General features: G+C 43.5%; 2 protein-coding genes across 6 annotated transcripts in view; one reads left to right on the top strand and one right to left on the bottom strand.

The window, feature by feature from the left end:
* TUBGCP4 (tubulin gamma complex component 4) overlaps positions 1-13,740 on the bottom strand; it is a 34,898-nt gene extending 21,158 nt beyond the window's left edge. Inside the window, exons 1-6 of the mRNA XM_065905827.1 lie at positions 13,442-13,740; positions 8,314-8,442; positions 4,668-4,790; positions 4,228-4,281; positions 3,751-3,807; positions 893-972 (exon numbers count right to left, since the gene is read on the bottom strand). Of these exons, the coding sequence (XP_065761899.1) occupies positions 893-972; positions 3,751-3,807; positions 4,228-4,281; positions 4,668-4,790; positions 8,314-8,442; positions 13,442-13,519 (521 nt within the window). The 5' untranslated portion in view covers positions 13,520-13,740. The remainder of the gene's footprint in view (positions 1-892; positions 973-3,750; positions 3,808-4,227; positions 4,282-4,667; positions 4,791-8,313; positions 8,443-13,441) is intronic.
* Positions 13,741-13,830: 90 nt separating this feature from the next.
* On the top strand, positions 13,831-25,428 carry ZSCAN29 (zinc finger and SCAN domain containing 29). 5 transcript variants are annotated; one of them, XM_065905823.1, is made up of 6 exons: positions 13,831-14,260; positions 14,764-15,199; positions 15,610-15,814; positions 17,767-18,462; positions 21,173-21,640; positions 23,474-25,428. In XM_065905823.1, exons 2-6 carry the CDS (start codon positions 14,885-14,887, stop codon positions 24,358-24,360), a joined length of 2,571 nt encoding a protein of 856 aa, XP_065761895.1. In that variant the 5' UTR covers positions 13,831-14,260; positions 14,764-14,884; the 3' UTR covers positions 24,361-25,428. The 5 variants fall into 5 exon arrangements, with proteins under 5 accessions (XP_065761895.1, XP_065761894.1, XP_065761893.1 ...); XM_065905822.1 differs by having other exon boundaries at positions 13,831-14,298; XM_065905821.1 differs by having other exon boundaries at positions 14,059-15,199.
* Positions 25,429-25,722: the final 294 nt, after the last annotated feature.

The raw sequence follows: 25,722 nt of genomic DNA, 5'->3' as shown, positions 1-25,722 counted from the left end.
TCAAGGGATCACACTTCAGAAAACATATCAATGACAAAGCGGAAAATGTTCCTCTAAACCAGACCTGGTGGAAAACACCTAAACACCTAGTGATGAGGCTTTACACCAGTAATGGGACAGAGTTGCTTTGTGTGCATTCTGATACGCTGTAACAGGAAATAATACGACCTCGGTAGTATCCTTGCCAAAAATGTTCAATCTGAATCTACTCATGAGGAAATAATCAGAAAAATTCAGACTGTGTAACATTCTACAGGAAGCCTTTGATCATATTCTACATTTATTTAATAGTTGCAGTCATAAGATACATATAATTTTGTATCCTTTTTTCAGTTACTATTATAAAAATATTTTTACATGTTGTTTCAGAATTTGTAATTTTAATTGCTTTATAGTCTATCAAGTGAATATATCTTTATTCAGCATTCTATTGCTGGTAATTTTCTCATTTCTTAATGTAGCAGACAACATTGCAATGAATAATGATTGTGTATATGGTTATTTTCTTCTTTTGGATAATTTTGTTAGAGTAAAATTCTTAAGAGGATTATAAAGCTACTCAAAATACACATGTTTAGACACAGCTAAGCATCATCTGGAATAGTTAATGGAAATTCTCTAAGGATAATGAGATCCAAAATTGAAGGACTGCCTCAAGGTCACCTAGGCAGCTACGTCCTAGCCTGGACACTCAACACCTTGGAATCCCCTTTCTGTGGTTTCTGAGTCACCGTAAGGCTTACACGGGCTCCTGTACTCACGGGGCTTTTACATCCTGGTCATAACTTTCCCCAGAGGGGAACCCGAGATAACCTGGAAACAGAACTTGGGCCAAGTCAGGTCACTTAACCACCCACTCCCCGCTCCCTGCCCCAGTGAAGCCATGACTTACTTTTCTAGCGCACTGCGAACAGGAGGCAAGCCTCCACAGCTGTGTTTGTATACTGTTTCCAGGATCTGACAGCCATGAATCTGTGGAAAATACAGCCTTGTCAAGCTGAATTCCATTTTAATAGTTCATATAACACAATCTCATATTCTATACTCAATCCAGAGGGCAAAATCCACGAAGAGGGAGGATAAACTCCTAAGATCTATGCACAGTTCCAATTCTGACTCCAATTCCAGTGTGTGTATGGGTGGGCCGGGGGGGTGGGTGGTCGCCCACACCACCAAGCAACTCTGTGACACCAGCTGGGGGTCCTACAACCTAACTCAATCCCTGGGTTCCCCTAATTTGCTAGAGCAGCTCACAGAACTCAGTAAGCCCATTTATCCACTAGATTATCAACTTATTAGGAAGGATACGCCAGGATAGGAATCAACAGCCAGATGAAAGGATGCACACAGCGAGGTCCCGAGCAAACGAGCTTCGTGGGGCACGTGGCACACAGGGGCACTCTGGTTCACCAGCCTAGAAGCCCTCCAGACGCCATCCTCTCGGGTTTTCATGGAGCCTCCCCGGCTCTCTGCCCTCTGCCCGCGTTTCTCGCCAAAGGTCCGGTGGGAAACGTGGGACTGCGAGTTCTAACCTTTCAATCACAGGGTTGGTTCCCCTGGCAACCAGCCCATATTTTGGTGTTTCCCCAAAATCACCTGGTTAACAAGCTCAGGTGTGGTAAACAGGGGTTTGTTATGCATATCAAGATGCCTTTATTGCTCTTATTACTTAGGAAATTCTGAGTTTAGGAGCTCTGTGCCAGAAATGGGACAAAGACCAAATCTGTTTTTCTTATTATAAATCATAGCATCACAATAGTTGTTCTTAAATATGGACCCTCCACCTCCCTGTCCTTCCCCAGCCCGCACCATCCCCCAGCAGCATCTGCATCACCTGGAAAGTTTTAAGAGCTACAAATTCTTGGACCTCGTTCCAGACCTGCTGAATCAGGATCTCTGGCGTGGGGCCCAGCCATCTGCTTTTAACAATCAGCTCCAGGTGATTCTAATGCACAGTGAAGTTTGAGAACTACTGCACTAAGGAAACCAGAATCACTTCGAAATTCCAAGAAAAGAGGTAAAGAAAGCTCTTTACTTCAGATTAAGGCCTAATTCAGACTACTTATAAGGTATACACTTTTCTAAAAACCTGCTTCCTCTCTCAATGTCCTTTTGCCTCTATTTTTTTAAAACCGCTTTACTGAGGTATACTTTATATACCATAAAATTCACCTAAGTGTACTTTCAACAATTTTTAGTAAATTTACAGCATTGTACAACTGTCAACATGACCCAGGTTTGTAACATTTCCATCACTCTAAAAGGACCCCGGTGTGTCTGTGTGCACCCACAGCCTCATTCACTTCGAGCCTTAGCACTCAGCTTCTTACCACCTCCCCGGCAGGAAGGAAGCTTCGCCCATCTGCAGTCCCCCTACTCGTTTTCCACTCTCCTTCCTGTGGCCAATGGGAGCTCAGAGTCAACTGAGATGTGCAGCCGTGCCTGGACTCTTACGCTAACCCCACTTACCTAGAAGGTCCCCTCCAGTTTTGGGGGACAGTTTAGAGAGTAGCTAACAGCACAGTCTGGAGTCAGACAGCCCTGGGTTTATATCCTAGCATTGACTACTTTCTGCATGACCCTGAGGGGCTTCCCAGGTGGTGCAGTGGTGAAGAATCTGACTGCCGATGTAGGAAAAGTAAAGAGATGCAGGTTTGATCCCTGGGTTGGGAAGATACCCTGGAGGAGGAAATGGCAACCTATATAGTGTTCTTGCCTGGGAAATTTCACAGACAGAGGAGCCTGGCGGGCTACAGTCCATGAGATTGCAAAGAATTGGACATGAATGAGCAACTGAGCATGCACGCACACATGCACATGTGACCCGAATTACATTCCTTAACCTATTTGATTCCTTAGGAGATTGACCTTGATAATATATGTGAAGCACTTTGCACAGTGTCTGGTATATAACAAGTGCACAATAAAAGCTTGATGTTATTTGGTTAGGGCAACCAGCTTTGCAGGGTCAGAGAGCACCGTCCCCACTGACTTTGCTGCCACGGAACAAATGCAGCAGAGTGTAGGTTTCTAGATGTATACAGCAAAAAAAAAAAAGAAAGAAGTAGCAATCTGGCCAACTGACTAGTTAACTAGTTATATTCAAGGCACAAATATACCAGCTTAAAAACAGTAATAAACTAAACATATTTAATCTATTTGTCCTTTCTGATCCAATTATGAACCAGCATATTCATCTAATGTAAAAATCTCAAAGCACCTCAGAATTATTAATCCTACTCAGAAAAGACATTCTCTGGACTCTAGAGACCCTCTTCTCAATGCATGATAAAAACTTGTGATAAGAGGCATATTAAACTAATGAACAGCTAGCTGGGTTTCACCCAATGACTTAACAATGCTCAGAAAGCTGCCAGCACCCTAATAATAAATTATTACCTTCTTTCTAAGGATTAATTTTCTGCTTCTCAAGACCCATATCCAAAAGTTCTGAATCCTTAGTGTAAAAAACTCTCACCTTCAAGTATCCATAGCTTTATCCTCTTACCCAGCAGCACTCTTGGGGACATCTGTTACCGTTTCCCCCAGCTTATGGACCAGGAGATGCTTAAGGGCAGGGTCATAACTTATTTTTGCTTTGCTGATACTTAGCATGATAGCCAAGCAGATAATAAATGAATAAATAAATAAAAACTACTGAAAACTAGGGTCTTCAAAAATGAATGTAAAGGAAAATGAATTAAGATTATGTCCTTGGTGCTTACCCCAGCAAAAGGAAAAAGTACTCACCTTTTGACTTTTAATTTGTTCTACTACAACCATCACAGAGGGGAAAAGGAGCTGGAACTACAAAGTAGAGAATGATTAGGATGGTATATATTCAAGCACAAGGAAAACAAAATTAACTCAGGAAATGCCTTTGTTTCTAACCAGTCCCATTTATCATAAAGATGGCAATACCACAGAACAGCCAAGATCCTAAGGCAATCTGACATGGGGGTTGGCTGTAGATAGAAAGAGAACGGCAGATACAAGCAGTTTCCATGTCTGAGGCGCATATTTGTTAATACTGAGACCAGTGTAGAGCATTAACATCAGAGAGTAAGTTTTCATTAAATGTGAAACTCTTCAAACAGCTCTGATCTAGGAAAACATATGAAATAACAAATGCTGGGCTCTGAAACCAGAAGGAAAAAAGTTCTCAAAAATAATATCCTGAGTTAGAGTATTCCAATGATATCAACAGATTCCAAAGCATTTTGTTACCTGATCTAAGGAGTAATTGACATGTGATATGGAGAGATGGGGGTCAGCCAGGAACTGCAACAAAAAGCACTGTGATTAGGGCTCCATTTATAGTATCTTGAGTCTATTTCATCTGTGAAAACTAGAAGGGAATCTGAGAGTAGGCTTAGGGTTCATTTTAGAGTACTGAGAATTGATCATTTACAGAAGATAATTAATTCTGATTTTCTGATGATAACAAAACCAAAGCTAGGGCTCTTCTAAACTCACTCAGGAACCTCAGCCGTGATTCACCTGCCACTCTGACCATGGCTTGGGCAGTCACAGAGAACAAACTTACCCTCTAGCCATGCAGAAAATGGCTCATTCTTCGCTACCTGACCATATCAGAGGACATTTCAGATCAGGAACATGCCCTTCTCTGCAGTCCCAGAGGTGTGGCTTCCCATGCCTCTTCTCACCTCTTGTTCCAAATCAAGCAGTGCTTGGCGGTAAGGCTGCAAAACTGAATCCAGCCCCGTGCAGAAGGCCCTGAGGTAGATTCCATGAGACCCGCCTTGGCCCTGCTGAGACGGATGGTGATCCTGAAATCAACAAAGAGAAGTCAGCTTTTCAGCTCACAGCCTGAAACTGGAGGAAGACATTATCCTTTATTAATGGCATTATTTTTGCTTAAATAATTTCCAATCAAAATAGTGTTTCCATGAGAGGAAAGTCTGACTGAAGAGACAGATTTTGAGTCCTGACCTTTTAAAATGTGATAATGTTTTAATTTCCAAGTGGCTCAGATTTTACAAACTGGGTATTCTTCCACACTGTCACTAGATTTTTTTCAACAACTCAGTTCTAACCTTGTAACGTCTGGCTTAAATCCCTTTGGTGGTTTCCTTTTACCCAAGAATAATATCTAAACTCCTCTATATAGCATACAGCGACTTCTGTATTCTGGCCCTTACCCTCTCTCCAAAATTATTTCACTGCTTTCAACTTCACATCCTCATTTCCAAATTAATCAACAGTTTCCCGAATGTGCCCTATTTCTCTCTCGCACCTCCATGAATCTGAGTGTGTTCTGCTTATAACTGTGTGTTCATGCTTGTGACAAATACCTACTCTTCCTGCGGGACCCAACTCAAGCATCTTTTCCCTGCAAAGCCCTTTCTAACTCTCCCCAGAGAATCAATAGCTCCCCTCTGTTGCTTTTACGGCATCTCTATTTAGTGCTGGAATTGAACTTTTGATTATTTGTTCCCTCACTAGACCAACAGCTTCATGAAGCAAGGGCTCACACTTTATCCATCTTTGCATTTCATCTCCTAGCACAGTTCTTTGAAGAGAGGGTAACTATTTACTGAATAAATAAAATGGCCTCAGTCCTCCTCCTAACAACCCTTCTCCTGTCTCACATGGCAATTCATTAAAAACACGGATCTGACAGCCAACACGGGAAGTTGGAAGAAGCTCACCAAGAGGCTATTTACAAACATGGTTTGTCTTTCAAGAAAGCTGCAGTTTTTCTATAAAAGCAGTCTTCTTCTTCTACATGGGGGAACTGCAGCTAACAGCTGACTTGAGGCCATGATGACTAGCCTTTCTGGGTGGTCGGGCTCTGGTGGCAGTAGATACCATAGGAGGATTAAGCAAAAAGTGTGGTCGGAAGCTTGGGCTCAGGGGTTATAAGGCACAGTGTAGCCAGAGGATGCCACAAAGGATACTAGCAAATTCCTGGAGATAAATGTTCACAGCTATAATAAGAACATGGGAATAGGGTGAAACAGACTGGTTTATAGCCAGGCAGGTTTTTTTTTTTTTTTTTTTTTTTTGATCTTGTATCATTCCAGGGAACTGAATGTCTTCATTTATCACAAAATGAAAGAGAAATTGCTTTTTATTTTTCAAAAAATAAATAAATAAATAAGAGGTACTACAAATAGCTTTAGGAATTAGAAAAGTAGGAATTCACATATAAGATCCACGTAGTCACGTGAATACAGAAGAGGTTAGGTTTTCTTAAAGTGATATATTGTTGTTGTTAGTCACTAAGTCATGTCTGACTCTTTTGCGACCCCATGGATTATAGCCTGTCCATGGAATTTCCCAGGTCAAGAATACTGAAGCAGGGTGCCATTTCCTCTCTAGGGGATCTTTCCAACCCAGGGATGGAGTCCGCATCTCCTGCATTGTGAGTTGAGTTCAATCGCTCAGTCGTGTCCAACTCTTTGCGACCCCATGAACTGAAACATGCCAGGCCTCCCTGTCCAACACCAACTCCCAGAGTTTACGCAAACTCATGCCCATCGAGTTGGTGATGCCATCCAACCGTCTCATCCTCTGTCGTCCCCTTCTTCTCCTGCCTTCAGTCTTTCCTAGCATCAGGGTCTTTTCCAACGAGTCAGTTCTTCACATCAGGTGGCCAAAATATTGGAGTTTCAGCTTCAGCATCAGTCCTTCTAGTGAATACTGAGGACTGATTTCCTTTAGGATGGACTGCTTGAGCCTCCTTGCTGTCCAAGGGACTCTCAAGAGTTTTCTCCAACACCATAGTTCAAAAGCATCAATTCTTTGGTGCTCAGTATTCTTTATAGTCCAACTCTCATATCCATACGTGACTACTGGAAAAACCAAAGCTTTGACTAGATGGACCTTTGTTGGCAGAGTAATGTCTCTGCTTTTTAATATGCTATCTAGCTTGGTCATAACTTTTCTTCCAAGGAGCAAGCGTCTTTTAATTTCATGGCTGCAGTCACCATCTGCAGTGATTTTGCAGCCCCAAAAAATAAAGTCTGTCACTGTTTCAATTGTTTCCCCATCTATTTACCAGGAAGTGATGGGACCAGATGCCATGATCTTAGTTTTCTGAATGCTGAGTTTTAAGCTAAATTTTTCACTCTCCTGCATCATAGGCGGATTGTTTATTGCTGAGCCACCACAGAAACCCCAAAGTTACAAACACTGAAAATTAGAGCCCTTTTCATCTGTATCAGGATATACACAGGTTTCAAATTTGATCATTGTGTTATTATTATGTTTTCATTGCAAACTAGCATTGATTAGATTCTGAGTTCAAGTTTAGCTTATGTACTTTCTCTGCAACAAAATCTCTTTGACAGAACCAGAATCCCTGTCCCAGAAATGAACGTTTATAAGGCATTATCCTCCAACATCTTTGCCCCATAGAAAACCTCCAAGGGCCTGACAAGTGCTTACAGAAGGGGCAGATGGTGCTGACTGCCTTTGTTTCAGAAAAGCACCCTTCCTTTCCCATTCTAGAAGAGAAGCCTTTCTCTTCGACCAGAATCAATCTTTCTACTGGGAAACAGTCATCACTGAATCAGTCACACAACACAGCAATCTTTTTACTTACCACTGACAGAACTGCAGACTGTTAAAAATAAAAGAGAACTTTAAAACTTCTCTTAAAAATCATTTGTGGGTCTGCTGTATACCAGGCACTTCACATGAACTCCCTTTTTAATCCCCACAAACCTAAGAGATAGGGGCCATCTATCATCCCCATTTTATTGGTGAGGAAACCGAGCCTCAGGTTGCTGCCGAGCAGTCTACAGGCAGTAAGGGATGGACAGGACATGAATCTTTGGCTTCTACACTATAAAGCACTGACTTCCAATTCATATTAGTGAACAATATTTATTAAGTTTCACCACATGAACAATATTTATTAAGTTTCACCACAAGAACCTTCTCCAGTTTAACTTTATTTACACATGAAAAAAATGAAGCCTGAAGATTTGAATTGCCGGCCTCAATGTGACTAAGGTAGTTAGAAGCAGAACAACAAAGGAACTGGAAATGATGCCTTGTGTTTTCACCTCTGGAATTGGAACTCTGATCCAATTCAAACTGATTTAATTTAGGTTCCTAAAACTTGGGCAAAGCATACTTTCTCAATCTACCTAAATCGGTCCCCATGTATATTTTCCCCTTTTTGGAGGTAGAGTCCCCTTGCCCTTCACGTGAATAATTCCAGTGGTGAGACATTCATTACTTTTAACACTTAATGTCACCTGAGTTACCAGTGGCATCACTGAAAGTCTGACCTGGCCGCTGCCCGCAGCTGTCGTCCATTCCCGGAGAGGAGAAACCCACCTGCTGCTGCACATGGCCCGTGTCCTGCTCTGTGAACTCGGTGAAGCGAATGTAGTCCGTGCCCAGCCGGCAGAGTCGATTCAAGACACTGGTTTCACTGGGATGAAGAAACGGGAAGTCCTGTGACACCTGGAGAAGAAGAATGCAAGAACGCTGATGCCTGCTAGTCACTGCTCGCTACAACTGCTGTCTCCCTTTGCAAGATGCCTATTTAAGATGGATAAGTTCTGGATAGCAAAAAAAATTTCAAGTCACTACAAAGACCTTATTCCCTAGCCCTAGCCTAATTAGTCACTTATTGAAATGGGTGGTAATGCATGGTAAAGAATTTGAACAATACAAAATGGTGTACATTAAAAATAAGTCAACCTCCTCAGAGGCAGCCACTATCACCTATTTCTTTTTTTGCTAAATGTTATATTGGTTTCAGATGTACAATGTAGTGACTCAGTATTTTTAAAGATTACATACTGTACAAAGTTATTACAAAAGACTGACTATATTCCTGTGCTGAACATTACAAGCCCGTGACTTATCTATAATTGGTAGTTTGTACTTAATACCCTTCACCTATTTCATCCCTCACCCTACCCTTCTTCCTTCTGGAAATGGCCATTTGTTCTCTGTATCTACACCATCTGTTTCTGTCTTGATATGTTTGTTTGTTCATTCTGTTTTCTATATTCCATATGTAAGTGACTTCATACAGTATTTGTCTTTGCCTGATTTCACTAAGCATAATACCCTCCAGGCCCATCCACATTGTCACAAACGGCAAGATTTCATTCTTTTTCGTGGCTGAGCATATTACCTATTTCTTATGAAATCTATCTTCCTGGGATGCTCTATAAGGCTATATGGGGTTTCTGACCTGGTTGCAACAAAGTCTCTTGAGCAATATTGCTCTAACTTGGATCTGCACACTCCAGAGGTTTCTCAAACATACTCATAGGATTTACAAATTCTATATGAAATTTTAAATTTTGTTTTCATTTCAGTAAAATGTAAAGCTTAAAAGAACAAAAAAAGTAAAGTTAATGTAGCATATTATAATCTGTAAGAGCAGCTTAAAACTGGACATATAATTTACTGTCCATATTTTCATTCAATTTTAAAATTTTTAAATTAAATTTTTAATTTAAACCATGGCCAAATGATAACTTAGTATGGTATATAAAGATTTCACAGCAGTTCAAGCAGAAAAATAGTAGTGAGAGAATATATTCATTCAATCAACTTACAAAGAAATTCATGGCAAAATATGCACAGAAGTTATCATTTCAGCCATTATCCAGTGTACAGTTTGGTGGCATTAACTGCATTCACACTGTTGGGCAGCCATCACCACCATCATCTCCAGAACTTTCATCTTTCCAGATGAAAACTCTGTACCTATAACTCTCCATTGTTCCTGAACCCACAGACCCTGCCAAGTACCCTTCTGATTCTGTCTCTATGAACTTGACTGCTTTACAATATTGATTCTTTTGTGACTGGCTTATTTCACTTAGCATAGTGTCTTCAAGGTTCATCCATGTTGTAGCACATGTTAGAATATCTCTCCTTTTTAAGCTGGAATAATATTCCACTGTGGGCTTCTCAGGTGGCTCAGTGTTAAAGGATCTGTCTGCCAATGCTGAGATGCAGGTTCCATCCCTGGGTTGGGAAGATCCCCTGGAGGAGGAAATGGCAACCCACTCCAGTATTCTTACCTGGGAAATCCCATGGATAGGGGAGCCTGGCAGGCTACAGTCCATGGGGTCACCAAAGAGTTAGACACAACGCAGACTAAATAACAACAATATTCCACTGATATGTGTTGTATTTTGTTTAATCACTTCCTTTGTCTATGGACAAACCGCTTCTACCTTTGGGCTACTGTGAATAATGCTGCTATGAACGTGGTGCACAAATACCTATCGGAGTCTCTGCTTTCACGTCTTTTGGTTATATACCTAGGAATAAAACTGCTGGATCATTTGGTAATTCTCTGTTTAATTTCTGGGGGAGTCGCCATATCTTTTTCCCCAGGAACTGCATCACTTTACATTTCCACCAGCAATGCACAAGGGTTCTAATTTCTCTACATCCCCACCAACTCTTGTTATTTTCTGGGTTTTTTTTTGGTAATAACCATCCTAAAGGGTATAAAGTGATATCTCATTGTGCATTTTCCTAAAGAATCATGCTGTTGATCATCTTTTTGTTTACTGGCCACTGAATATCTTCTTTGGAGAATCAACTGAATTTTAGTGACCACCTACTTACCCCAGGCACTGTGCTAACTTTCCATAAATAAAGAGCAAAGTCAGATATATTTACTACTCACAAGGAACTCAGAATATTTCATATTCATATTGTATTGTATTTTGTGGAAGCCATTTTTATATAATAGTAAATGTAATAAATAGGCAAAAAAGAATTCTTCTGTCACTGATTCCACAATAATTTGATTAAGAGTCCATTTAAAGTAGACTTAATGACACAATGTTAACCCTATCTTCAAGTTAATAACTTTTAAAAGGTAGCATGACATAGTGCTTAAGAACCTGGTCTCTGGAGTCAGAATGCTTGGGTTTGAATCCCTGAGTTGCCTCTTACTTCCTTGAAATCTTAGGCAAGCAATACCCCTCTATGCCTCATCTTTCATACCTATAAAGTAGAGATAATAATTTTGAGGATTAAATATGTAAATCACATGTGCCAAGCACACAGCCAAGTGCTCAATACATGTCAGCAATTTTTTATTATTAGGACAGCTCTATTCAGTTATTAAGTGATATTACTATTAAAATTGGCATTTGCACAGTGTTGCAGGAATTTTAGAAAAGTTCAAGGTCTGGGTTATTCTGAAACAGCAAACGATACCTTAAAGTTATTGGTACTATTTAGTATAACCTACTTATATGAACAGAGTTACTGAAGTCAAAATAGAAAATAGCCAGATCGGCAGCAAGATCAGTCTACTATTAAACTCAAGTGTTGACAATTTAGGTTTAGCAAAACAAAAGTATATGCTGCGTTAGCTCAATGGTTCTCAACTGGGGCAATTTTGCTCCCGAGGGACAGGGTAATGTCTGGAGGTATTTTTGGTTGCCAGGGGTCCTGCTGGCATCTAGTGAGCAGTGATCACAGATGCTGCTGAACACCCTATAATGCGCAGGACAGTCCCCACAACAAAGAATTATCCAGTCCAAAATGTCAATAGTGCCAACACTGAGAAGCTGCATGAGACTGTCAATGTGAATTTATCAATTTGACAGCATTATTTACTTTGTAAAGACAATTGGGCTTACAATTGTTCAAGAACAATATGCTTGAGTTTATACTTAGTTTAATGTGTGTACATATTCTATATTACAATAAAATTATTTTTATCAACACAGAACATTCATGACAATTTTACCCTTTATCCAAATGTGAAAAACACTGTTCTGAAGAAAGTACGCAATAATTGCTGGTTTGGGTAAAATTTTTTTTTTCACAAGTACCTTTTTTTTTTAAAATTAAAAAAATGTATTTGGCTGTGCTGCATCTTAGTTTTGACATGCAAACTTAGTTGTGGCATGTGGGATATAGTTCCCTGACCATGGATTGAACCCAGGCTCCCTGCATTGGGAGCGTGGAGTTTAGCCACTGGACCATCAGGGAAATTCCTCACAAATATCTTAATACCTACTCTGTGGCAGAAATTGTTAGGTGCTTCTGCAACACCTATGAAGACCACTGTGGCCTTTGACCCCATGGGCAACCTATGTGAGAGAAAGACTATATATGTAGGTAACAACAATAAATCATATGAGTTATGATGTCGTCTAAGAGAAATAAGTTGCTGTGATGGAAAATAATGGCATTAGAAGTATACTTAAAGAGGTGGTTAGAGAAAGTTTTTCTTACATGGTAACTTTAAAACTGAGAACTTAAAGAGGGAAATATCCAACTGAGACTTTTTATAAGAAAAGAAGGAAAAAAAATGAAAAAAAGAAGAAAAGGAAGGCAGCTATTGTTCCCATATTCTTCATAGTCAAGCGCACACCATTACTTTCTGAGTCTTTTCCTCCTACATGCCTGGCATTGTGCTAGTTTTACAGGTGCAAAGAAATAATAAAAGACGAATCTGTTTGATTTATAAGTTGTAAAAACCAAGAATGTAATTCTTCTGCTCCTCCACAGTTTATACTACCAATTCTCATACAAACAGGCATGGCTTTGTGATCAGACAGACCTAGATTCAAATCTTGGTTTTTAAGACCAGCCACCATAAAGTCCTCTGAGCTTCAGTTTGCTCTTTTGTAAACTAGGGCCAACAATACATAAGTTACTAAGTTATGTAAATGATTAGATAATATTACTGGAAACAGAAGTAGAAAGAGTGGTTCAAATACTGAAGTCAGATAGACTGGGTTCAAGACCCTAAACTTATTAAAGCATACAGGTAAACCATATAGTATATACACAGCCCCCTTGAATATCCCTGGATACATGAAAGGCCTCCCCCGCTCCAAATCTCTTACTGCAGAAATTTTCCCGGCAAGGAGTAATAAGGAAAACACCTTTTCATTCAACAAAACTGGCTGAATCCTTATTGTAAAGTGAAAGTGAAGTCTCTCAGTCGTGTCCGACTCTTTGCGACCCCGTGGACTGCAGTCTACCAGTCTCCATCCACGGGATCCTCCAGGCAAGAATACTGGAGTGGGTAGCCATTTCCTTCTCCATATTGTATATTAGGCACTGTGTATTTGGTCTAACTTTCAAAACTCAGTTTAAAACGTTGTGCAAGCATGAAGATGGGAGAAAGGGCCTCTCTCATTTTTACATCCAGTTCTCTAGCAACTCTCGCCCAGACACTTCAACATTAGTCCTGGTCCGGGATTCCCTCCTCCCCTAAGGCAGAGCCAAAGTGGGTCTATCCTCCGCTTTCCGCTTAGGCCCGACCCTCTCCAGGTGTCTAAACCACCCCTAAGCCCTTAGCGCACAGCCCTCGGGTTACCAGTCCGGGGATACGCCCCCCACGCCTCGGTCCTGGCCAGCCCCGCCTTCTTGCTCCCTCAGACTCCTCCTCCCAAGCGCTGGCTCAGGTCCACCCATTCCGAGCTCGCTAGTTCCCGCGCTCTGAGCCGGACAGTACCTGGAGGCCACTCCGCTTGTTCCAGGTGAAAATGGACCCTGGGTACCCGCTCAGAGCCAAGAGCAGTTCGTGGATCATTCCCACGGCGCACCTCGAATCCCTATATCCGTCGCACCCTCCTCTAGAGCCTCAGCTGGCGACCAAGCAGGCGAACCCTCCCTTCTCTACGCGCGCACAGGTCTCCGGGACGCACCGTTCCTCCCGACTTTACCCGGCAGGGGAGACGGGACGGTGCTTCCCGCCGCGTCCCGGAAGTGCGCCGCGCTCAGCCGGGCCCACTCGCCGGCTGCCGCCGGTGCCCCGCAAGAGTCGCGGGAGCTGCCCTTGCGCATGCGCCTTTGGCTTCCGAGTCACCCACTCTGACTTCCGGTTTGGAAGCTGGACTGGGAGGCTGGCGAGCTCCGGCTGGAGCCAGACCCAGACTGGGTGAGGCTGGCCGGTGGGCAGAGATGCGAGCGGGTTGAGCGATAGCCTGAGAGCGAGAAGCTCTCAGGTGTGGGCCACAGGGTGCTCTCAGGGCGCCTTAGTCCGGTCGGAGGCCTCTGGAGGGACTCACGACGGCTCCGAGTGTGACCTGGCCGGAGGGAACGAAGACAAAGAGGCCGGAACCCCTCACCCGCCTCTCCTAGACCTGAGCTCCGCGCTCGCGAACCTCGCAGCCCTCGGAGCGCCTGGCCACACCCGAGCTTGTCCTCAGGAGACCCATGAGTACTGCCCCCTCGGAATTCCTCTCTCCACCAACTCACTGTGACTCTCACCAAACCCACCCGGACCTCGCTTCAGGAGCCAAAATCAACTTCTCAGTGCGCGAGGGTTCCCGTCAGTAGTTCCCGGATGTTTACTGAGCGCTTACTTCTGTGAGGGAAAGCAGAGACCCAGTGTTCAGTACTTGGTTTTTGTCTGGGGTGGGAATTGGCAGCGGTGGAGTCTCAGGGAGCGGGGTGGGCTGTGAGGGCCTGGGGAAGGTCGGCGGAGATCAGCTGCGACCCGCTGGCCAGAGGCTTTTTGTTACCTTCAGCAGGATGGTGACTTGCCTTTAGAACCCCCCGAGCTCCACGTCTCCCAGATGGTTCGAACTCACTGGTCAGGGGAGCTCAGTGGGTCAGATTTGGGGGCGGTGGAAGAGTAGACAGTACTTTCTGTCCTCTGCTGCTTCTCCGGGCTGCCCTGGGTGTTGCCCAGAAATGCAGCCTTTGAATGGTCTCACCTTCATGCTCAGTTTTGACTTCCTGACCTCAGATGACCCCTTGGAGTATATGGGCAGTCAGGCCAGCTCTATAGACGTATATTCCTTCTGATAGTGCCATCTCTCTCTGCCCTAGGAGGAAACTGCTTACAGAGAGAGACTCATCTGCAGGTGATTCTCCAAGGACATGGAAAGATGGGTGTAAGCCCTGGAACCTAGACCTTTAAGTGAAGGGAAGCTGCTTCCTGCTGTGAACCATGGCCAAACCCACCCTGAGAGGGAATGGCTCTAACTCTGAGGCCTTCCGACAGCGCTTCAGGAAGTTTCATTACCAGGAGGTGGCTGGGCCCCGGCAGGCTTTCAGCCAGCTCTGGGAACTCTGCTGTCGTTGGCTAAGGCCAGAGGTGCGCACCAAGGAGCAGATTGTAGAATTGCTGGTGCTAGAGCAGTTCCTGGCCGTCTTACCTGGGGAGATCCAGAACTGGGTACAAAAGCAATGTCCAGAAAGTGGAGAGGAGGCAGTGACTCTGGTGGAAGACTTAGAAAGAGAGCCTGGAAGACCTGGACATTCGGTGAGCAGGGGGAGGGAATTCAGAAGTATGCGACTGGGAAGGGGCAGGATAAAAGACCAAATTAAGGCACAGTCTCCATTAGCGGTGTCCTACTTCTGGTCCTTCAAAAGGCAACTTTTTCAGACAGATTATTGGGAGATGCCACTTGAATGTAACTTTTCAACATAATGAGAGGGAAGTTCTTTTTTAGTGTGGAACTGGGTTTACTATTTTGTTCTGGAGTTCCAGGTGCTCTAAGCTAACAGTAATGGAGTAAGTAAGACCCTTGTTCTGTTAACCAACCCCCCCACCACCACCCCAACCCTAGCCATGTCCCAAAAGGATGATCTCTTTTGGGATATTAACTAGACTCCTCTGGGAATACCCCTCATTATGACCTTTCAGTGACAATTCATGGGGGTTGTTTCCAGGTCACAGTCTCTGTGAAGGGGCAGGAAATGCGCTTGGAGAAGATGACACCCCTGAAATCATCACGAGAGTTATTAAGTGTTCGGCAGGAGTCAGTGGAACCCCAGCCCAGGGGTGTACCCAAGAAAGAGAGGGCGAGAAGCCCAGACCTGGGACCACAGGAGCAGATGAACCCAAAGGAGAAGCTCAGACCTTTTCAAAGGAGCGGTGAGGAGTAGATTCATTGGGAAGATAGGATGCCGTTCTAAGTTGGGAAGTAGGGTTGGGAGCAGTGAGTGGGAAAGGGATTTCAGGAATGAGTGGAAACAGCATGCAGCTGTTGGGGACCTCCTGAAGGCAAGTAGCTGAGCTCTGCTGCCAGAAGTATTCTTATACTTCCTCTTTTGATAAGTCTGCCAGAGAATGGCTCTCTATAGTTTTTACCAGCACTTGGAATTTCTTTTCTCCTGGTAATGATGACACTAAGTCTGAACTTTCTAGATAAAAATTCTTTTCTATACTTGGCATATCTTCCCTTTAGTCATTTTCTTTCTCCATATTAAACTCCATTTGTTTCTTTAAGCTTTTCCCCAGAAGCTCCATTCTTGAGACCTACTAAGTTTTTGTTATTCTCCTTTGAAAAATTCTTCAAACATCATGTTAATTGTGGAGAATTAAATTATATATAATATTATTCCAGTGAGGGTTTGGCAGGTAGAGGCAGACTAAAGAATTTTACTTTAGAATTTCACTATACTTTCTTTCAGTATAACTCAGTTAATGATTATCATTCACTTGATACTCCCAGGCCTCTTCCTGATTGTCTTTGTGCCTGGTTCTTATTCTTAAACTTGGTTTTGTGGAACTTGTTTTTCTTCTTTGTACTCTGCTGAGCTCCATTTTGTATGTTGTTTTCCTTGAACACTTCTTTAACTTGTTAAGGTTGTTTTGAATTCTGATGTTATCATCCCAGACGCCAGCCTTCTCAGCCAGGCCGGTAGTGGTCTGTCTAGTAATCCAGATGCAGTCCCTCAACCCCACTTGCAAAATCGATCAGTTTTTGAACACCTACCATGTGCTCAACACCATACAGGGTACTTGGAATAAAGACAGGTGCCTCTCAAAGAGCCTACAATATGATTGAGAATGTAAGAATGAACATAAATATGTGCTGGACTGAACTGTATTGAAACAGTGCCAAGCAATGACTTGTTACTTAGTTGTGTGAGTACAATAGGGGCTTGGTAGAGTAGGAGACAGGGGAAGGCTGTTTGGAAGGCTTCAGGGGGGCACTAATGGGTTCAATTTGCATAGAAGGGAGGGAGTTAAAGGCAAGGCGAGGCAGAGTGGTGAATGTGTGCCGCGTTCTGGAGAGAAGAGTATGGTATGAATGGGCTGTGCATGGCAGACACTCAGGTTACGGTTTGGCAGTACAAATAGCATGTGAGCTGATGAAGCAAGAGCCCCAAGTTAGGTAGAGCAGTGACTGCTGCATTACCCAGGTGAGGGAAGATAAGAGGTCTAGACTTAGATGGTGGCAGTAGGAATAAAGAATATACTGAGGGAAAAGCCTCTAGAAGTTACTGACCGAGTGTGAGAGAAATGGAACAGTTGAAGACAGTCTCCTCCTTGCAGTCACTCTTGAGTTTAATTCTCTAGCCCCAACACAGCTGACCCTTGAACAACGTTGAGTTTGAACTGCACGGGTCCACTTATACACAGCTATCTTTCCATAGTAATTACTACAGTACTGTAGTCGGTTAAGTCTGCAGATGTGGAGGAACATGGATACAGAGGGCCTACTGTGAGCTCTACTTGGATTAACCCCCACATCGTTGAAGAGTCAGCTCTCTAGGAGGCAGGAGGTGACTGTTTTCAGCAGTGCCAGGATCTGCATACAAGCAGTCAGGAGAGCTGAGCAGTAACTTGGAGCAGAATTATCTGCTCTGAGCACACAAGAGGACACTTTCCTCTGTCACCCTGCTCTGGAAAGTATTTCTCATTTTTTGAGGTTTTATGTATTTTCCTCACTTTCTTCAACCCACTGATCTGTCTAAAAACATTTTCTTACTTTTCTTTATAAGCTTCTTGGATTAAAAAAAAAGCAAGTCTGAACTCAAGAGATACTTTTTATGATCATTCCAAACTATGATATCCTTTGTTTGCTTCCCTGCAAGCAGGATTTCCATGTTCTAAATCCAGCATGGTCTCCAAGTTGGAGCAAGGAGAGCCATGGATCCCAGATCTGGGCTCCAAGGAGCAGGAGCTCCCAAGAGGCAGTCACATAGAAGACAGACGAGTGCCTGCTGATCTGTTACCGTCCAGGAGGGAGAGAAGCAGCTGGGCAGACCAGGATCCCTGGGGCCTTGAGGATGAGAAGGTGGCAGGTGTGCACTGGGGCCATGAGGAGACCAGAACTCTCCTTGCGATTCTCAGTCAGCCTGAGTTTTATGAGGCTCTCCGAAACTGTCATCGCAACAGCCAAGTGTATGGGGCTGTGGCTGAGCGGCTCCGGGAGTTTGGGTTCCTCCGGACCCTGGAGCAGTGCAGGACCAAGTTCAAAGGTCTCCAGAAGAACTATCGGAAAGTCAAGAGTGGTCACCCACCTGAGACCTGCCCCTTCTTTGAAGAGATGGAAGCCCTGATGAGTGCCCAGGTCATTGCCCTGCCCAGTAGTGGCCTGGAGGAGGCAGCCTCTCACTCTGGCCTGGGAGGCAGTGATGCCGAGACTGAGGAGCCAGAGCCAGAGGGCTGGCACCATGCAGAGGGAGACGCGGCCATGGCTGAAGAGTCTGACAGTGACGCGGTGGGCCGGGAGGCCACCCCCCAGGACCCTGACAGCTCCGCCACACCTGTCCTATTCCGCAGCCAAAGTGGTAAGCTTTTCTTCTTCGCGTTTTAGGATTAGACTGAGGAATTATGCGGTTGGGTGTGGAGTCAGGAAACTTAATGTCACTTGCCAGCTTTGTCACTTAAGAGAATAGAGGCATTTCTCAGTTCTCTATGTATTTCATTCTATTGTGGGAAGACCAGTGAGTTAATAGTAAGTAAAGAAAATATTAGATACTATAAAGAAATACACTCAAAATTCAAGTGAGTCCTGAAAAGGAGTACCATTCCTTCTGTTTCTTTCTTAAAATATATTTTCCCTATAATAAAATCACAAGTACAGAAAATTTTGTAATTTTATTGACCTACCTTAATCCCACCATAGTTACTTTTTATATCAGGAAGTCAGATCCACAATATGATAAACTTTCCTTCCTTCATCTGCCCTAGCAGAGAGGGCAGGTCCTCACAGCCTGAAAGACCAGAGCCTAGACACTGGCCTTCCCCACTTAGATAGAATGTAACCCACCATCTGGTCAAATGCCCTCATTTAGCTGATGAGCTTACACTAGCCGTGCCTTGGCTTAGAGGTCACAAATGACTTTTCTGTGTGATCTTTGACTTCCCTCACAGATCCCTGGAGATGAGGGGTAATTCCCATCCTCTCTGTGCCTGGTTTCCTATGATACACGATCCTGAATTGGGGTGGTCATTAAGCTTTTTATATTCAAACCTAGTTTGCATTTATTATTCAGAAATGCTTCAGAATAAAGCAAAAGGGAGTAGCAGAGAGCAGTGGGGAGAGGACCCTTGCCTCTTCAGTTCTATGCTCTGTAGGGGACATCTGGCCTGAGAAGACCACCTAAGCCCCATAGACTCCCCATTCACCTTTCCCAGTCAGAATCATTGTGTAAATATAAAGTACAAAGGACCTAGTTGATATATTTTAGATTTCAGTTTTCTTGATATTTATATTATATTTTAAAAAAATTAACCTTTGTTCAAAAAAAAAAAAATCACTGACGGCTGAGAAAATCTTAGCAGTATAGTATCTTTAAAGAGAAACAGTATCTGTTGAGTGCCTTATATGAACTGGTGTTTTATTTTTACCCTCCAAACTCAGTTTATTTGGGGTTCCTTGGGGTCTTCCCTGGTGGCTCAAACGATAAAGCGTCTGTCTGCAATGCCAGAGACCTGGGTTCAATCCCTGGGTCGGGAAGATCCCCTGGAGAAGGATATGGCAACCCACTCCAGTACTCTTGCCTGGAAAATCCTATGGACAGAGGGGCCTGGTAGGCTACAGTCCATGGGGTCGCAAAGAGTCAGACACGACTGAGTGGCTTCATTACTTTTACTTAAAAGAGCATAGGGAAGGACTGCCTAAAGTTGGGAAGACATTTTCTGTGTTTCCTCTATGAGATTTGCATCACATATTGGCATTTTAGCAGGACCCAGTTTTGCAGCAAGAATCTTGTTTAACACTCCACTGAAATATTATTTGCCTATGGAACCATCTTTAGATATCACATTATTATTGATGTAATCTGTACAACTATGCTGTTATGGGAAGAGCACCGCACATGAAGCAGGAGGCTTTGTTTGTAATCCTGCCCACTCATCAGCTAGGGGAACATTTCACAGTTTGTGTCCTCAACTGTAAGGTACGGAGAGCTAACTCCAAAGCTGCAGTTCTACTGGGAACAGTTATCTGTTCCTTCCACGTTTTATTATGTGTTGTTACTTTTGTTCTGTTCTAGTCTTTTTGTCTTATACTTTTTCCTTTAAAAAAAAATAATTCTCTTTCCCTTTTTGTCACTGGAATAAATTTAGGTAAATCACAAACATGGCCCATGTGCCAGCTGCTATTACTTTATCTCTGTTCTTTTTGCCTTTTTCCACTGCTTTTCCTCTGTCTTCCAATTATTTCCCTTTTGCTTCACGGCAGAGTGGAGGATAATGGAAGCAGTGTCGTCTCCACCTGGCTCTCAAGTGGGAGGAAGGCTCTTGGACTCTCCCTTCCCTTTAGCTTGAGGGACCTGCAGGGAGCAGAGTCTGTAGTCATCCTGATGAAGTTCTGCCCACGTTGGGGACCAGGAGGTGCTCTCTGCTCTGCTTCCTCCCTCCTTCTGGCTCTGCCAGTCCTCTGCTACTAAGGAGAAGGTGCATGACCACAGGTTTTTACCTTGTACCCTTCAGGCCTTTGCTATTGTTGGGCTGGCTTTTTGAGACTGTGGCCAGGTGAAGAAGGGCCATAAAAGGGAGTGGATTAGGCAGCAGTATGAATCTGAAAGAGACTGTTCCTTGGGATTTTGAGACATTCTTTGAGAGACTTAATTTATAAGGAAGTAGGGCTGGTAGGAAAAGATTGATCAGAGGATTTAAGGATGGCTCATGGCTGACAGTGACTGACTGTAGGTCTTCTAACCAGTTATTTTCTAGTTATGATCAGAACTCCAGAACAACTAGAAGGATGGGGAAACGCCTTCTGTACACTTGGCCTCAGTGTACATATTGATCACTACTGTGATCAGGTGAAAAGACCTTTTAAATTGAATGTAGGAATCAAGGTCTCTGTGAAATTGATATGGGCCAGAGAAGCAGAACATCCTGAGAGTCTGCATTGATTTGGAGACATGAGCCGTTCTTACCTAGGAGCCCAAGCGTAGGCGACTTTTCGTGATGCAGATGCTAGGCCTGAGGGACTGAGGCTGTGAAGCCCTGCATTAAGTGGTGCTGAAACTTCTCTTCTGGTGGTAGGTGTGCACTGGGGCTATGAAGAGACGAAGACCTACCTTGCAATCCTTAGTGAGACTCAGTTTTACGAAGCCCTCCGGAACTGTCACCGCAACAGCCAGTTGTATGGAGCCGTGGCTGAGCGGTTATGGGAATATGGCTTCCTCAGGACGCCGGAGCAGTGTCGGACCAAGTTTAAGAGCCTACAGACCAGCTATCGGAAAGTCAAGAATGGCCAAGCACCAGAGACCTGTCCCTTCTTTGAAGAGATGGACGCTTTGGTGAATGCCCAGGTTGCTGCCCCGCCCAGTGAGGGCCAGGAAGAAGAGATAGCCTCATGCCCCGTGCAGGAGACCAGTGAGGCTGAAGCTGAAGAGCAAGCCGAGCAGGCAGTCGAGGCCATAGAAGATGATTCTGAAGATGATGAAGAGGATCCCGAGATACCTCCAGAGGCACTGACCCGTGCTCCAGTCTTATTTCAGAGCCCCAGTGGTAAGATCCTCTTACTTCTTAGCGCAGAAATAGCAAAGGGAAGGCAGTGGCATCCAGGAGAAAAATCATCAGATTGAGGACCAAGAGAACTGGCCTCTACACCCAATACTCAGGGATTCTTCTTGTGACCACCTTCTCTTTTCTCCAGGTTTCCTGTCTAAGCAGCTAGTTTATATCCCCTTTCCACTTGACTTGCCTCCTCACACTGTAGCATCGATATGAGATGGTTGCAGCCTTTGTAAATGTGCCATCATCTGTATGTGAGCTGCTCAGTTACCTAGCAGGGACTCCGAAAGCTAACATTTCCCAAACAGCGTGTCATGTACACATAGTACATGAAATTGGTTTTTTAAAGTTAATTCTCATTTCTGTTTTTTTCTTCTAGTTTTAGCTTATATACCGTCTGTATGCCTGCTTTATTCATATATATGAAAACCTGATAATCTCTTTCTTCAGACACACTTACCCAAAGTCTGAAATTTCTGAGGGAACTGACCCTTTGAATCTTATTTACTGTTTAAGAAAGAAAAAAAAACAACCAAAAAACAGCTTCATTATGGCTTCCCTCCTTGCAGGAAGAATTCTGATTTTGGAGTCATACATATGTATGTATATATATGTATGACTATATATATATGGACTATGTTATTAGTTGAGTACCTTAAAGCAAGTTACTTAACCCTGTAATTTTGCTTATATATTAAGACCGGCCTCACAAGACTGATGTAACTGAAGTACCACAGTGAGGCACCTAGCACAGTACTTGGGCATTTGATAAAAACAGTTTTCTTTTCCAAAATATTCTTTAGATCTGCATTCTTCAAGTGCGCTCCACAGAGCATCAACTCCATGGAGCTATTAACATGTTCCACTAAATAACAGCTTCGAGGTTTAGGAGATGCTAAGTACCCCTCTCAGAGGCTCATAATTTACAGTCACATATTTAAGTTTCTGAGATTTCAGTTAATGTAATGAACCCCCATTTCATGGGTCTAATCCTAACACTGGGCTTCTGCATAGAAATAGTGCTTTAAGGGGCACATGTTCTCAGATTTAGTCCAGGGAATTGGGATCCAGAGTTTATCTGAAACCTGTGAAAATTCTACAAATTCAAACTAAATTTGCAAACTGAAACTTTCTAAGTATCTACAAATCCTCATGGCCTAGGCCTGGGAAGCCTGGCATTTGGCTCTTAGAGGAACATTAAAGCTTAGTTTGGGCATTATAGTAGTGCCCTGGAACATCTAGTGATTATTTGTTCATGGGCAACGAGAAAGTTTGAGACAGCACCTGCCAAAGTTTCTCTCTCAGAAGGCCTTTTGTTCTTTGAAAGAGAACAGGTGTCTTTCTACCCTGTTTTTATTCTCAACACACAGAATTTGAGGGTGAAAAGGACTCATGTAGCTCCTCCTCAATACAGACGTTCCCCAGTTTCCCTGGGCATTCCTTTCTACCCCTTTAGTTACCGGCAAAGAATGAAAACCCTGACAGGCCTGAGATGAGGCTAAAATACAGCATTAGAAAGTGTCTTTCCTGCATAATCATAGTGACGGTTTTACCTTAAATCTGGCAGGTTTTTCTTGGTATACTGAGAGGATTTTCTGAAGATACCAGATATCCAGGAAAAAGAGTTAAAAGAACATATTCATCAGTTCCCCTGTAGATGAGAAGCATGTGACAGATTACCAAATAACAGGTCTTAACAGACAGTAGTTATTTAGGATCCAGAGCCCCCTAATTTTTATGTTAAGTCATCCAATGTCATACTTACTTCACACTCACACATAATAATTGAGAAAATGGGTAACTTTTAAATTTCTCTTCTTACGTTAGGTTTCGAGGCTGGATTTGAGAATGAAGATAATCTAAAACGGGATATTTCTGAGGAAGTACAACTACATAAGACATTACTTGCAAGGTCTGAGAGGAGAATTCCCCGGCATCTTAATCAAAGGAAAGGCAATGAGAGTGAGTGCAGACCTGGAAGACAGTGGGAAGACACCCCGGGAGAGAGCAAAGGAAAACCAGTGTTCCCTGAAAGGAGTTTGGGTCAAGTTCCAAGTCACCAGAGATCTTACCTGGGGGAGAGATCCTATAAATATCTGAGATACGGCAAAAGCTTTGCTCCAAACTCCCGCCCTATGCATCAGCTAGCCCATCAAGTGGAAAATCCATATAAATGTGCCGACTGCGGGAAAAGCTTCAGTAGGAGTGCTCGCCTCATTAGACACCGGAGGATCCACACTGGAGAGAAACCTTATCAATGTCTTGACTGTGGGAAAAGTTTCCGTGACAGCTCAAATTTCATCACCCACAGAAGAATCCACACAGGAGAGAAACCGTATAAGTGTGGTGAGTGTGGAAAACGCTTCAATCAGAGCTCAAGCCTTATCATTCACCAGAGAACCCACACAGGAGAAAAGCCCTATCAGTGTGAAGAGTGTGGGAAGAGTTTCAATAACAGCTCTCACTTCAGTGCACATCGGAGGATACACACAGGAGAGAGACCCCACGTGTGTCCCGACTGTGGGAAGAGCTTCAGCAAGAGCTCTGACTTACGTGCACACCACAGAACCCACACTGGAGAGAAGCCCTACGGGTGTCGGGACTGTGGCAGGTGCTTCAGTAAGAGCTCCGCTCTTAATAAGCACCGAGAGATCCACACACGAGAGCGACTTCTGTCACAGCCAGCACCCAAGTCAGCCCTTGAGGATCTATGAGAAAAACAGCCTCATTACATGTACTGAAGTTGTTTGGAAACAGTTCTCCAGTAGTGAGATCCATCTCCTAATCTGTGCCCAACTAGTTAAGGAAACAGTCTAGAGTTTACCCCACTGCTTGTTGCTGTGTTTCTCCTGGATCTAGAGTAAGAATGAAAGGAAGACTGGTTCCCTCTACGGTAACACCCTTTCCTCTCAGAGCCTGTGTTGTTCCCCTAAGAGAGGGGACACAGTAGTAGATCCTGTGAATTTGATGTGTACCCTTTACTCATCATGCTATTCAGTTGCATTTCAACTAGAAAAACCCACACTGCAGCATTTCATGGGGAAGTAGTGAGGATTCTCAATGGGTCTAACTCTTTATACAGTAATGGAAATGCAAAAAAGAATGATTTTTTTTTTCCTGCTCACTTAAGTCTGTGCTCAGAATGATATACTTGTCACGCACACTCCTTTACCTTAAAGAAGGAGCCTTTAAGTGTCCAGTCTGGTTCTGACCTATAAACCATTTTGTCAAGAATCTAGGTGTGCTATATGGGGGAGCAGTGTAAACCTTATTAACAGTGAGGTGTGAACCCTGGATTTCTAACTGTCTTCAAAGCCACAGAAGCTCTGGAATAGAGTAACATGGTATTTACAGCATCTAGTGTTTTTTTTTTCTGGTCTGTCTCATCTAAATTTTGTCTGTCCCTTGTGGTCCAGAAGCCCAAAGAGGAAGACAAGTGGATGCAGTCATAGGGAAAGCCGTTAGAATGCCAGAGGGGCTGCCGTAATCCACACACCCTAACACCTGGGTGAGTGTCACGCACCCTGTGGACACAATACTAACGTGCAATGAGCAGAAGCCACTTGCCATGTTCCCACAGGCTGGGAAAACAGACCACTTCGTGCCAAAAACCCTTTACCCTAATGGTAAGGAGGACAAATTATCTTTGGTCAGTGGAGTTGACAATATTTACACACACATGCACACATATTCAACTGTATACATCTATTTTTAAAAGCAGCTCTTCAAACAGGTGTACTTCTGATATCACAAAGATGGTATTGAACTAACCGCCCACATATTCACAGTAGTATGAGCCTGCACAGCACAAGTTAAACAGACCCCCTCCTTGTCCTCACAGCCTGCAACAGGTGACACCGACACGAACAAACAGTACAGCAGCTTTAGAGAAACTTAGAAAGCGAGGTAGTAACACTATGCATAGAAGTTAAGGTCTAAAGCATTAGAGTTGGGGGGAAAAGTGAGAGGCATTTTCTTCTCTTTAATCTGGAAGGTTTCATGAAGCAGGAAGTGCTCAGAGGGAAGGTTTCCTGCGCAAGATGAACTTTCCAAAACTAACTGTAAAACCGCATGCT

Source organism: Muntiacus reevesi, chromosome 15 (genome assembly GCF_963930625.1).
Source record: "Muntiacus reevesi chromosome 15, mMunRee1.1, whole genome shotgun sequence".
NCBI classification, from domain to species: domain Eukaryota; kingdom Metazoa; phylum Chordata; class Mammalia; order Artiodactyla; family Cervidae; genus Muntiacus; species Muntiacus reevesi.
Note: the sequence above shows the minus strand (reverse complement) of the source record. Positions and strands in the feature narration are given on the sequence as shown.